The 14,944-nt window shown below is 24.6% G+C and overlaps 1 protein-coding gene across 1 annotated transcript; it reads left to right on the forward strand.

The window, feature by feature from the left end:
- The first annotated feature begins 262 nt into the window (after nt 1-262).
- Nucleotides 263-6,707, forward strand: SEP4 (K-box region and MADS-box transcription factor family protein). The gene is made up of 8 exons (XM_039030176.2): nt 263-554; nt 1,231-1,309; nt 1,531-1,592; nt 1,728-1,827; nt 2,927-2,968; nt 3,076-3,117; nt 5,244-5,374; nt 6,456-6,707. Exons 1-8 carry the CDS (start codon nt 370-372, stop codon nt 6,544-6,546), a joined length of 732 nt encoding a protein of 243 aa, XP_038886104.1. The 5' UTR covers nt 263-369; the 3' UTR covers nt 6,547-6,707.
- The last annotated feature ends 8,237 nt before the right edge of the window (nt 6,708-14,944 follow it).

Raw genomic sequence — 14,944 nt, forward strand, 5'->3', positions numbered from 1 at the left:
AACCATAGAGACTAAATTTTAATTTTCTTTAAACAAATTTAATTAATGATAATTAAAGAGTGAAAAACAAGATAGCCTCGTATGTTGTTGTATATAAATATATCATATAACTCATTTCAAGTTTAATAATTATTGGATAGTGAACATCGAACCATCGACTTACACGACAGTGACAATATATCTCAACCGACATAAAGTTAAAGGAGATAATGGGTGTGGGATTCTCTTTCCTCTCTTTCTTGATTTTGTTTGGTTTTTATCTTTTTTTTTTCACTCTCTAGGGTTTGGGAAGTGAGAGAGAGAGAGAGTTATAAATAGGAGAATTGTAATGGGGAAATAAAGAAAGATAAGAGAAAAGAAAGAAAAAGAATGGGAAGAGGGAGGGTAGAGCTGAAGAAGATAGAGAACAAAATAAATAGACAAGTTACCTTCACAAAAAGAAGAAATGGACTTCTTAAAAAGGCTTATGAGCTCTCCATTTTATGTGATGCTGAGGTTGCATTGATCATCTTCTCCACTCGTGGCAAACTCTATGAATTCTCAAGCTCTTCCAGGCATGTTCTCCATCATTTAAATCACTTTTTACTAATCTCTCTATCTCCTTTTATCTCTTTTTCTACGTCTCGGGACAGAGCGAAATAAACAACGATTGTTGGAAATTTCTCTACTCGTGATAATTTGTTCTTTCCTAGGAAAATTTCTGACTCTGCTTCTACAATTCATTGTTTTCTCTCTCTCAACTCAAACTCAAACAGAGATTTTATTTCATTTGGTTTTTTAAAATTATGCTTATAATAAACGAAAAACATTTTAGTGTATTTTTTCCAGCTTATATCCAATCATCCACTCATAATTTGCCATGTGGAAAATTCTTCTTTCTTATATTTTTATAAATATTTTTTAGTTTTTTTTTTCTCTCTCTATTGTAGCTACAAAAATAGAACTCAGGGCATACCTAAATATTTTGCTCATAATAATCAATACTTTCGCTTATATGAATTTTATTTGCTTTGTTATTTCCTTTTTTAGAAATTATGCCTTTAAAATTCAAGAAAAACTAAAAATAATTTTTTTAAAAATTGGAATAGTTTTGTTTGTATGAATGTGAGAATCATAACAGAGAAGTAGCGATAAAACAAGCATAAATTTAAAAATTAAAAACAAAATCGTTATCCAACTAAACCTCATTGATTTAAAGTTTTGTAATTTTTTTTTTTTGGGTAATTACAGTATAGCCAAGACCCTGGAGAGGTATGAAAGACATAGCTATGGTGCATTGGAAGCCTCCCACCCTCCAAAGGACACTGAGGTCATTTGCCATTATTTTTTTGACCTTTCATCCCAATTCGACTTAATTATATAAAATACTCTTAAACTATAGAGGTAGCCTCAATTGTTCAATTATTATTTAAAAAAATCTGAGAAAAAAATTAATATAAGAGACGATAAGAATATAATTTAGTATAAGAGAAAGAAAAGAAAAACTTAGTGAGTTTGAATAATTTATTAGTGAATATTTGTTTGAGACAGAGATGGTACCAAGAGTATTTGAAGCTGAAAGCAGAAGTGGAAGGTTTACAGTATTCACAGAGGTGACCTCCATAAGAGAGCATCTAATTTAAGCTTTAATTTCTTCATTTAAAGAAGAAAAAAAAACGTATACTTTTGTTTTGTTTTTTTTTTTTTTTCCATTGTTTATTTATTTATTTGGGGGGTGTTATTATTAGACGATTTCTTGGAGAAGAATTGGATGATTTGGAGACGAAGGAACTGGATCAACTAGAAATTCAATTGGAAATGTCTCTCAAGCAAATCAGATCTACTAAGGTATAATATAGATTATTATTATGGTAATTGCTACTTATGTAATAAATAAATCAAAACTTAAATTTATAAAATTGGTCATCTGAACATTCAAAACTATCTTGTGTATCACTCAACTTTTGATTTGTGTATAATACGTTTTTTTAACTTTAAACATGTCTAGCAAAATTAATGGAAAAAAAAAAAACATATTCTTTTGTCACTCGAATTGTATAGAATTATTTAAAGAATCTTTAAAACTAGTTATTATAGAAAAATTTTCTCAGATAAAAAAAATGTCAAATTATTTACAGAAACAATATAAAAAAAACATTAATAGACACTAATAGACTTTCATCAGCATCTATCATAGGTTTCTATCAATTTCTAGACACTGATGGATTTTTATCAGTTTCTATTACTGATAGACACCGATAAGTTTCTATCATTCATAGACACTGATAAGTTCTATCCACCTCTATCATCCTCCATTTTTCTATTTCTGAAAATCTTTTTTTTATTATATTCCTAAACTTTCAATTGTTAAAAATTAATTGATATATATTTTATATGTAAATTTGAATTTCATATCTAATACATCCCTATGGCCTTATTTCTTAACCACTTTGTATTTAGTTTTTAAAGTTTATTCACTCTTTCTTTTCTTTTCTTTCTTCTTTTTTTTTTTTTTAAAAAAAAAGATATTTGAATTGTAATTAGTTATCAAAATTTAAAACCAAAAGGAAACTTTTTTAAAAAAAAAAAATAGTTTTGAAAACTTGACTTAATTTTTTAAGATATTGGTGTAGAAAATTAATAGACTAACATAGGAATTTAGAGATAAAAATAGAGTCTATAATCTAAATTTTCAAAAACCATAAATAAAAAATTAAATGATTATTAAATAAGGATTTAAACAACTTTCAAGTTTTATTTCTATTACCATTTCAATGACCTTTTAAATACAAAGTTGAAAATTTAAAAATTCATTGAACACTAAATTAAAGACTTATTAGATGCTTTTAAAAGTTCAAAACTAAATAGATAAAAAATTTAAAGTTTAAGGACTAGATTATCATTGTTGGGTTGAATTAATTTGGTTAAATTTAATGAAAATTTGCAGAGCCAAACAATGTTTGATCAGTTATCTGATCTCCAAAAAAAGGTAATTATTAATTATATAAATATACTGTTTTTAATGTTTCTTCTTGATCTTGAAATTAAATATAGAGATTAATCAAACTGTGCTTAATTTTCTCCACTGATTTGTAGGAAGATATGCTGCTGGAAACAAATCAAGCCTTAAGGAAGAAGGTATTCAACTATTAAGGTCTTATCTGATAGCATTTCTTTTCCTTTAATGTTTTTTAAATTTTTGCCTCTATCTTTTGATTCTTTTTATAATGATTTTCATATTTTTTTTAATATATATATAACATTCTCTAGTCAAATTTAAAAAATAAAAACAGTTTTAAAACTATTTTCCTAAAAAAATTGGTAAAAATCAACTTTGCTTTTAAAAGATCATACAGATAGACTGAATAACAAAATTAAAACTAACTTAATTTTCATAAACCAAAAATAAAATAAAATAAAATAGTTATTAAAGGGAGATAAATAAATCATTACTAATTTTTCTTATTCTTCTAAGTATGAGATTTATTAATGACAAAAATGTCTCCAGATTTTAAGATCATTGAGTTACCGAAAAATTCAGTGGTAACAAAAAATACCATGTTTACCAAGGGCAGTGCTGGGAGAAACTGTTCTTTGTTTGCAATAAATAAAAAATATATATAAAAAATCAGGGTGTTAAAAAATTTCCATAACGTGAAAAATTCGATTAACCAAACCTAATATGTATGCCTTGAATTGGATTATCAACTTATTTGTATTGAATTGAATTAGGTTAATTCATTTGTTCACCTAAAAAATCGAAATTAAGCGGAACTTATTATTAATTTTTTAAAAATGGTTTTTTTTTTAATTTTTAATATAATTATATATACATATATTTATTTTAATTTTGCATAATTTTATAATTTTTTAGATTATTTGTTCTTCAACAACTATTAAACATAACATTTTAACACTATAGGGAGAAATTATTCTTATTTAACATGTGAAAAATAATTAAATAAATTATTTTATATATTAACATTTTTTTTTAAATAAAACATTTAAACAATGATCTAAGTAACCGAACAACCCAACTTAAATATTTTATAGTTAAAATTGGGTTGGACTCATTATTTAATAAGAATTTTTTGGATTGAAAAAACTTACGACTCAAACAATTTGATTGGATTTAAAATGTGTTTCAATTCTACCATGAACACCTCTAATAAAAATTTAATTTTTACTCTCCTTTAATTATTTTAGAGTTGAGATAATTTATATATAGACTTATAATATTATATAAATATAAAATAAACATAAATTTTTTATATTTGCTCTCAATATATATATTTCTTACTATTAAAAAAACAAAGAAACGCCTAATCCATTAATAAAATATTTAAGAGAGAAATATATACACACGTACATAATGAAATTAATTTAGTTAGACTTAGAGGTAAATAGGATTTTTTTTTTTTTTTTTTGAAAGAGGTTAGACCCAAATAGTCAAAGTATATTATCATCATTATTTTTCTTTTAGAAAAAGCTTAGATAAGTATATAATAGTTTTTTTTAATCTATTAAACAAAAAATTTAAAATTTGAGAACTTATTAGATTTTAATCAAAAGTTTAAAAAAAAAAAAATAGACTTGTTTGTTATATGGAGATTAACTTATCTCAAAGTTTTATCAGCTTAGTAATTTCACCATTTAACAACCTCTATCCAAAAATTTGAGGTGTAATATCTGGATGTACCTATTAATTTCATGATCCTTGGTATATTGTTAAAAAAAAAAATTAATCTCACAATTTATATATTGATTCATGCTTATAACTTTGTGATACATAATGAAACTAATTCTAAACTAATCACCTTTTTAATCCTTTAATTTTAATTTTTAAGTGTTGATGCATTTGGTTCCCTAGATTTTAAAATGTGTCATTTTAATCCTTGTATTTTTAAAAATATTTTTAAATGGTCTGTAAGTATTTAAAAAAAGAAAAGAAAAATTAAGGCAATTTACATTATATTTTTAAATTAAAATTTTGTCTCTTCCTCTCGGTCCACCCTCCTTCCATCTTCTTTTATAATTATAAGAAAAAAGAAATTACACAAGTACCTTCAGAAAACAACGTATTGTTGAAAATTGAGAGATTAAAATGATAATTTTCTCAAAAAATTTCAGGTACTTAGAAATTGTGTGAGATTTATAAAATAAAATTAACAAATTATTTAGTAACATATCAAATGTATAATAGAAGGAGTAGGTATTACCATAGAACTAATCTGCAGTTATATATATTGGTTTGAATGGCACAGTTGGAGGAAAGTAGTGCATCTCTTCATACATCATGGGATTCTTCAGAGCCCAACAATTTAAAATATTGCAGACAACCTGGGGGCTTTCTTCAAAGCAATAATAATAATAATATCATTGCATTGGAAAATAGGTAAAATTATTATTATCTATTACTTATATCACACATTTAATTCTTAAACTTCTGGTGCTGGTGTCTATTCGGTCTTTAAACTTTTAAAATTACTAATTTAACTTTTTTTTTATATTAATATTATTTTGATCCATATACTTTTGTTGTTAATTCATTTTGGTCCCTATATTTTTAAAATGTTCATCTTGGTCTCTATACTTTCAACTTTGACTCATTTTGGTCCGTGTACTTTCAAAATGCTTATTTTGGTTCTTATACTTTCTGTTTTATTTCATTTTAGTTCTTATACTTTCAACTTTAGTTCATTTTTATCATTGAACTTTTAAAAATTGATCATTTTGATCCCCTTAAAAATGAAGTTAAAAATGGAAATGAATAGACCAAAATTGTCATTTTTTGAAATTACAAAGACCGAAACGAATATAGGGATTAAAATGAATATTTTGAAAGTATAAGAATTAAAATGAATAAAAACAAAAAAATTCATGATCAAAATAATATTTAAATCTTTATAAGTACAAATTTACTGAACACAGTAGGGTTAAAATTAATTAAAAAAAAATATCACATTTATATCTAACAGAGCACCAATCCAAACTATTTTCTAATTATGATGCAGCTTATATCGCTTTAAATTGGTAAGACTTTTCTTTAGCATTATAGACTTTTCTATGTAAATATTTGTTGATGCAATGAAACTCTCTCAATTGGATTGGAATTGGGGGTGATGATGACGTTAAGAATGTGTCAATCTAATTGAGATATTTAGGGGTGATTTCTCCTCTCCCTTTTGGTATCTTATTTTAAAATATATATATATATATTTAACAAAACAATTAATTTTTAAAAATTGTGAATTTTTCATGTATGTATTAAACACAAAATTAAAAGTTGAGTGATTTATTTATAGAAGATTAAAGTTTAGATATTAAAGTGTCATAAAACTCTCGACTAAATTTATCATTTAAACTTTATATATTTTCTAAAATGGAGTGAATTTAATTAAAACCCTTAATTTCATCATATAAATTAAAATGTTTTTATTTATGTATATGTAATTAATTTGTTTGTTGTTTTTTAGTTACAATACAGGAGAAGTTTCAAATCAAGAAAATGTTATAAACTCTGGGCCAGATGGTAATGGATTGCCTTCACACTGGATGCTGCTTTGATCTATTCTCAAATAAATTTACAAAAACCATAACTCTATTTCAATCCATTCAATATTGTAACAGTAAAAATATATGTGATTATAATAAATTTACGAACCATATAATTATCTAGTGTCCCTTAAAAAGATATATATAATTATCTAGTGAATACTTCATTTTCATCCATAGTATTTATATTTTAATTATTTTCTGTTAATTTCATTTTCTAATAATCATTTCCAAATTTCCATTTGATTTTCATTTTGTTCGCGGGTCTGCTTCCAGTTTTGTTTGATTTGATGACTATTTTGATTTTTTAACTTATAGTTGAGACAGTAATTAGTCTTTTATTTTATTTTTTCTTTTGATTTGTGTGTCATCTTTACTGACGTCCATCCTAATCTTTTCTGTTTGTTTTGAAAAAATATTTTTTTTAGTCTACAAGTTCTGGGAGATCTCGTTGTAATTTGGTTTATCAATTTTAAAATGTTACATTTTTAGTTCTTAAATTTTGAATTAAGTTTCAGTTTAGTTCATAAATTTCAAAATATTACAATTTTATCTTTGAGATTTAAATTTAATTTCAATTTGGTCATTGAATTTCCAGATTTTAACTACACTTTTCACTATATAATCACTTTATGTCATTAGTATTATTGTCTATTAATTAATTTTAAAAAATTATAATTAATTAAACTTCATTATTTTTTATCACTATTAGAATTTTATTTCATAATTATTTTAAATTAATTAATAAACACTAACTTCAAATACTAAAAGTGAGTATTTAACAGAAAAATTGAGGTTAAGAGTGTAAATCTTTAAACCTATGGACCAAATAGAAACAAAAATCGAATCTCAATGGTAAAATATTGTAACCTTTTGAAACCTAAGGACTAAATTAAAATTAAACTTAAAATTTAAGGACCGGAAGTATAATATTTTGAAATTTAAGGATCAAATAAAAATTAAACCCAAAATTTAGTAACCAATTTTTTTTTTTTTTTGCCCGACGAAACCATTGCTTTGTTTTTTGTTTTTTATTTTTAAAAAACTTCATTAAAATTGGAAACTAATCACAAGAAAAGTCCTCATTAAGAATAGAGGATACCCAACTAAAGTACATGTCATCCCAACAAGCATCACGACCTTCCTCCTTAGAGGAAAGACCTTGGTGATCAAAAAGGTTCATAGCAACACTTGCTAGAGAATGGGTGATAAAATTACAAGAATGATTACAATAACAAAAGGAAACATTGTCAAAACACTTGGCAAGCGCAATAGTGACATCCACCATGCTCTTTGATTTAGAAAGATCAACGTCCGAATTGTTTAGGACTCAAATGATATCAGCCGAGTTTGATTCCACTAGTAGACGTTGACACTCCTCCCCTCTCAACCAAAGAAGGGAATAAAAAGGCCAATTTGAATAGCCTCCCCTTTTAACGTCTTGATAGGCTACCCCTTGTCAAACCTTTTGAACCCAGTGCAGATTGGAGAACCTTGAGAGTCGTTTAAAATCTCTATTACTTTATTTTAGATACTATAAATTCAATACTAAGACCACATAATTCTTGAAATTTATTCTCTCGTCTCTCCTCATAAAAAATCTCAATTTCATGACAATTCATCACATATTTAATGTTAATAAGAATGTAGTTCAATGAAATAAAAACACTAATTATCATCTCAATTACGATTGTTGAACTGAAAAAAATCACAGATTCAAAATTACAAAATGAATTTATTACATATATTGATGATAAAAAAAAAAAAAAAAAACATTCATTAATTATAAAGACTTGGGCAAACTCAAATTTACTATAAATGTAGTCAAAACCTTCAACAATAATTCAAGAATCCAAGGCATTATCAATAAAGTGTGCAAAAATTGGCTCCACACTCTTGTGTAGGGCATGGTATATATATAGTGTCCTAGTAATTATAGACTTAGGTTTATGAGCTTTTAATGTAGACAGACTTTCTCTTTTGTCTTTACTCTATATATTACCTTTCTTTGTTTGTAATTATAGAGTATTTGTTTTTTAATATACTTTTTATAGTATTGTTCTAAATGAATGCACCCTCTTTTGCTCCCATGACTTTTTCTTAGTAATATATATATATAATGTGAGACATTCCAAAAAAAAAATTAAAATTCTCACTTGGTTCATAAATTTTTGAGTTGTTTTCAAATAAATAAATATGAATCAACTTATATACAAATATGATAAAATATTACTATCCGTAATAGACGTCTATCAACAATAAATATTTTACTATACTTAAAAATATTTTCAATAATTTTATCATTTAAAACAACTCCTCAAAATTTTTTTCTCCATTTCATTTGGTAGAGTTTTTTTTTTGTTTGTTTGTTATATTTATGGACTAAAACGTGAAACTTAGTTCCTCATAAATAATTTTTTTTATACAAAATAATCTAAACTAGTGCTTTACAAATTAAAAACAAATTTTCCAATTTTAGGCAATATAAAATTTAAATTTCAAATTCATATGACCAAAAAATGGAAAGGATTTGTGCTTAAAGAACTATATTAAACATAGCCAACCATTTTTATGTAGAAAACAACACTTTTTAACATTTTCAATAAACTATCTAAACTCATGCATGGATTTTTACCAAAACTATTTTGCTTAGTACTCGATTGGATTGATTTGACAATTTTTTTTTTTAAAAATCGTTTTTGTTTAAATACATTTGATAAGAATCGATTAAAATATATTTGAAAACATTCTAAACTACCCGTAGTCGATTAAATTTAAATACATTTTAATCGTTTTGCTTCATCGTTTGTTTGATTTTTTATTTTGGCCACAATATGTACTATTTAAGCTCTTACAAATAAATTAATTCAGGCACAATAAAAAATTTAATTCTTTAATTGCTTTTTTATAATTCTGTCACATTATGTATGTACCATGTAAAAGTTTACAAATTGACACTTCAAAAATTGTGTAAGGTGGTTAAGAATTTGGTAGGTCTTCCAAAGCAATAGGGGAGAAAATGTGGTCAAAATTAGTAACTTGTAATGCAACTCAAAAATTTAATTTGTAGTCAAGTAGCTTGTGTTTTCAAAAACTGGTCATTACATAGATTTTCAGTTCGATTTTGTTTTAAATAGTTTTTAAGATGAAAAGGAATATGGAATCATATCGAAAAGAGTCGATTTTCTATCCTAATAAACCGACAAATTTAATATTGGTTTTTTTAGTACAACATACAACAACTGTTGAATATCTAAAGAAGTATATTTGAATTATCATGGAGCTAAATTCACTTTAGTTTGTTTATTTATTTTTTTAATTTTATTTTTGAGAGAGGTGTGCTATTATCTTTACCTATTAAAGAAAATCATGTATATAATTGAATATGGAATTGAATTCAAGTCTTTGGTCAAAATGATTTTTTTTTTCTTTTTTGCTCATTAATATTCAACCTTCTCTCATTGTTTTGGAAAATAAAAAATATATATATGTCAATTCTCTACCACCATTTTAAATCTAATAAGAGTATTTTTCAGAATAGAAATGTGCTTCATTCAAATATTCTATCTACACACCATATAATTCAATAAGCTTTTTTTTTTTATAATTATAATTATTGTTATTATTATTATTATTATTATTATTATTATTATTTTGAAGAGGAGCAAATGGGAAAGAAAAAAAGAGAAAGAAAATGAAAGTGAGATTTTGGGGCATTATTTGAAAATGAAATAAAGATCATGTGTTGTGGGGGAGAGTGACATTTTTGGGGATTGCTTATATTATAATATATGTAGGGTACACACAAATGTTCAAACAAAATTAATGCACTTTAATAACTTATATTTAAACTTTCATTCATTGTAATAAATGGTATATATAAACACAAAACTCAAAAACAACCCACAACAGTAATGTTCACCATGTAATTTTTTATGCCATTTTAAAAAAAAAGTACCCCATTAACTCATATTCCTCTTCTTGGAAATTTATTTATACATATATAGTTAAAAAGAAAGTGATGTTACCAAGGGGGGAATTCAACAATATGTATATATACTTTAAAATTTTCATACTCTAAAAAAATATTGAAATATAATAAATGCAAAAGTTTGCATATAGTAATAAATTAGAATATATGATCAATCCTTTTCTCTATTCACTAAATATGACATATTTTCAGCATTAAAACACTAAAATTTAATGATAAAGTTCATTTATTATAAATTTATACACTATCAATTATGTGGGTGCTTTCTTTTTCATTAGTGTAATTTATTATAGTTAAAGTTATTGCAATTACCTTATAATTTAGGGACTTTAGGAGAGAAAGGGGTGTAGCAAAAGTTTATTCAAGGCAATAAAGATGTAAATAAAATCCAATAAAATTTGAAGATATGAATTTAATATGAAATCATCGTACAAATGTATAATTTGTACTAAAATGTTGGTGCATGATAATGGTGAAATGATTAAATTTAGGTTTAGATACTATTTTGGTCAATATATTTTTAATTTTGTGGCACTTCTCTAAATGTTCATTTTTGTTAACGTACTTTCAATTTTTGTTAGTCTCTAGTTTCAAAATGTTCAATTTGATTTGTCTTTGTACTTTCAACTTCAATTCATTTTAGTTATCGTACTTTCAAAAATTGACTATTTTGGTCTTCTATAAACGAAGTAGCAAGACTAAAATGGACGTTTGAGTTTAAAGTATAAAGACTAAAATAAATATTTTAAAAATACAGATATCAAAATGAATTAAAATTAAAAATAAAGAGATTAAAATAGTATTCAACAAAGTAAATATAAAAACAAACTATTCTTTCCAACCTCATAATGTTGACATTGTGAAATTTTATTATTTCTGGCAAGTTGGATAATAATTTTGTTACCTAAATGTTATTTCTGAGATCTTAGACAATTTTTTTTTCTTTTTTCTTTAAAAGAATTATTTTGTTAGTACATACTTTGAAATTTTATGTACATGAATTCCATACGATCCTCTCTCTCTGTGTAATAATGTCATTTACATACACCAAATAAAACAGCCTTCCTTTTCAACATCTTATATGAAATGTATAAATATTATCACAAGAACATGCACCAAACTTTGCCAATGCATTTGAAAAATAATATATAGTGATTTTTTCTTTTTTAAAAAGGATGCTTCATTGAGACAAAAAGGAGATTTATAGTAATTAACAACCAAAGAACTGATCAAATAAAAAGAAAAGGAAAGGAAAAATAGATACTTTCGGTGTGTCTTCTGATCCCTTCTTTTCCTCTAATATTTTGTTAAAAGAAATCTATAAAATCAGACAAGTCTCAGGTCGATAGTATGATCCTCCATCCAAAATTTCTGCGAGACTATTTCTTGAGCATTTTGTGTACTTTTTATTTTCTTTTAAAATGTGTTAGAATTTTATATTTACTAAATTTTTTCAGATTTTACTTTTTGAATAAAAATTTTATGGTAGTTCTTCTTTGATGTGTGGTGGACTAAATTATTACACGAGACATTATCTATTTAACTAATATAATAAAAAAAATATAATAGAAGATCAAAATGAACATAATTCAACGATAATTGATATACATATTTTTATTTAGGTTTGTAATTTCAAATATCCATATGCTCCATTTATTTTTTTATTTATTTTTAATACAATAAGATAAAAGTTAAAGTGGCATAGTTTACAAAAAGGGATTCTATGGTACATTTGTACATCTCACTTTACTTATCATGTAACTAATTAGTACATATTTAATTTTGGATTTTATATTTGGGTGAGAAGCTTTACATTCAAAGGGGGATAGTCTAGGTGTAGGGTTGGCTGAATTATGCAAACAAGTATCAAGTTGGTTTGATTTTATCCAAAATCTTTTAATTTGTTTCAAGAATATAATATTCCTTAGCCAAGTTCAATTATTATTGAATTTTCTTTTTAAATGTGAGTGGTAAATGTTGAAATCAAATAAATTATAAATTACATTTCAAAATTTAATTATCTTCAATATTTCATGGTTGGTTTTCACTTTGGCAACACTCCATATCTTGTATGTGCAAGAAAATTTGTAGAAGATTGTCCAATAAGTAGTAATAATAAATATTAATGAAGGAGAAAGTAACATTAGGGCGTAATCCCTCTAAAGACATCCTATGACATTAAGGTGTGAGTGCATGGTGTCTTATTTTGTTACTATGCTAAATCACTAATCAATCTTAGCTTAAATCAATAAATTACAAAATATTTAAATATATCTCAAATCAATTAACACAAATCACAAGATCAAAAAAAAAAAAAAAAAAAATCCAAACTCTATTGGATTTTTTTGGCACAAAGGACCCAACTTTCAGATTTGTAGTGTCGTTTGCCCCAAAATTAATAATGAAGTATGATTTTACTAAATATGTGTTAATTATCCATATTACTCATCACACACCATTAATAGGGTTTAGAGCGGCGACCACAAGGGAGGGAAGAGGAGCATGAGAACTAGCATTTGAGAGCATTAATATTGTATGGATGACTTTGATTTTCACTCACTAAAATTATGAGGAACAATATATGAATAACACGCTTTTGGTGCATTCTGATAATGATAGAGAGTCATATTTCAATTCATTATATTTTCAATTTTTACGACAAACAACTTTACGCTGTGAAATCAAAGTCATCTCTAAACAAAACCTAACTTTGTTTCGATTCAAGGGTTAAACAAAGTTCTCGTTAACACACAAAGAGCGTGTTTGGATAGCAGATATTGTTTCATGCATATCTATATTGAATATCTAAGATTGAAATGTCTAGGTCAATTAATGCTCGTGTTTGGACATACATGATAATTAATGTCTAAAAAGATTTTAAAAAATATATGTATTTGATTTACCAATTTTGCATATAGAAATCAAAATTAGACAATTATTTAATTAAATGTAAGAGAACAATTAATATAGTGGTAAATTAAAGAGGAATTTTAAAAAATAGAAAAACAAGAGAAACTATTTACACATCATAGCAAAAATTTGATCTTCTTTGATAGGGGTGATAAAAGATGACAGAAGTTTATCAATATCTATCAGTATTTTTTATTTTTTTACTATTTGTGTAAATAGTTTGACATTTTTTCTAGTGAAAATTTTCGTAAATTAAATTTAGCATTATTTAGTATATTTCTATGTTGATTAATTATTTATTTAATCACTCAAAATAAGAAGATGAATAACTAAACCATTAGTTAAACCTAATAAATTAAAGTATTTAATTTAATTAGTAAAAATAATCAAAAAAATATAAAATAATAAGAATATTGATAATTAATAATAAAATTGTATATTAATATTTATTTAGTACAATATATTAAATAGTTTAGATAACATACAATATTAATGGTAAATTTGTCGGTTGGAATTTATTAAAATAAAATAATATATCTATATTTAATAATTAACTAAAATTAGATTAACTGATGTTACTTTATTAATTAAAACGTATAAAAATCTCACCTATATTAGAGAGTATTAAAAAAATTCATATTAGATAAGTTTAAATTTACCTAGATAATTATATCCGATATTTTAAGAAATGAAATTATATGAGACAAATCAGAATATTAAATCTAATCTCATGTGGAAAAAAAAAGAGCATAAAAAAAACACTGGAATTAAAATTGAAATTGAAAAAAAAAAAGTATAATATTAATGGTCCATCCATAGCCATATAAATAAATATATTTCTCCATTATTATGAGTTTTGTGGTCAAGGTCTTATACATAAACAGGCGCCGTCAACGCTAACCATAAACGCCACTCTCTAGTCTCTACTTCAAAATAAATAAATAAATGATCTTCTTCTTTTTTCTTTTTTATTTTTTTTAAATATCCCCTCTATAATACAAATTAAAAATGTTGAATCTAATTTAGAAAATCTAATTTGATAATTAGAAGATGCATTTGAAAATTTGAAAATTCATAAAATTGTAAAAACATAAATTATGTTAAAGATTTGATGTTAAAGATTTGAAAAATTATGTAATAATTTGTAAACATAATTGAATTTGGAGAAAATATCAAAATAATATAAGATTTGGAAATATTACAAAAAAATAATAATAACAAAAAGCAAATCTTGGTGTGTAATCGAGATGTACCGAGAAGGCTTAAAATAATTGATAAGTTGAAAAAAAGTTGATTTTTTTAACTAATTTTCGACACTCAATCTCATCTAAGATGGATTGAAAAAGACTATTTTTATGAGTCTTCGAAAAGCGTGCTAATTCTACAAGGTAGAAACCTAAAATTGCTATTTTTCACAAATTTCTCAATTTTTACCCCTAAATTTTGAATTTTATTTCCATTTAGTTTTTTAAATTTCAAGATTTATACGATTATCTTTATCTTTAATAT

The sequence above is a fragment of the Benincasa hispida genome, chromosome 4 (assembly GCF_027475165.1).
Source record: "Benincasa hispida cultivar pf3 chromosome 4, pf3_genome.v1.1, whole genome shotgun sequence".
NCBI classification, from domain to species: domain Eukaryota; kingdom Viridiplantae; phylum Streptophyta; class Magnoliopsida; order Cucurbitales; family Cucurbitaceae; genus Benincasa; species Benincasa hispida.

Excerpts from the sequence above, each read along its gene's own strand:
- SEP4 (XM_039030176.2), top strand. The coding sequence starts at position 370 with ATGGGAAGAGGGAGGGTAGAGCTGAAGAAGATAGAGAACAAAATAAAT. Across the intron at positions 1,593-1,727 it reads GGTTTACAGTATTCACAGAG|ACGATTTCTTGGAGAAGAAT; the intron begins GTGACCTCCATA and ends TGTTATTATTAG. Across the intron at positions 2,969-3,075 it reads TATCTGATCTCCAAAAAAAG|GAAGATATGCTGCTGGAAAC; the intron begins GTAATTATTAAT and ends ACTGATTTGTAG.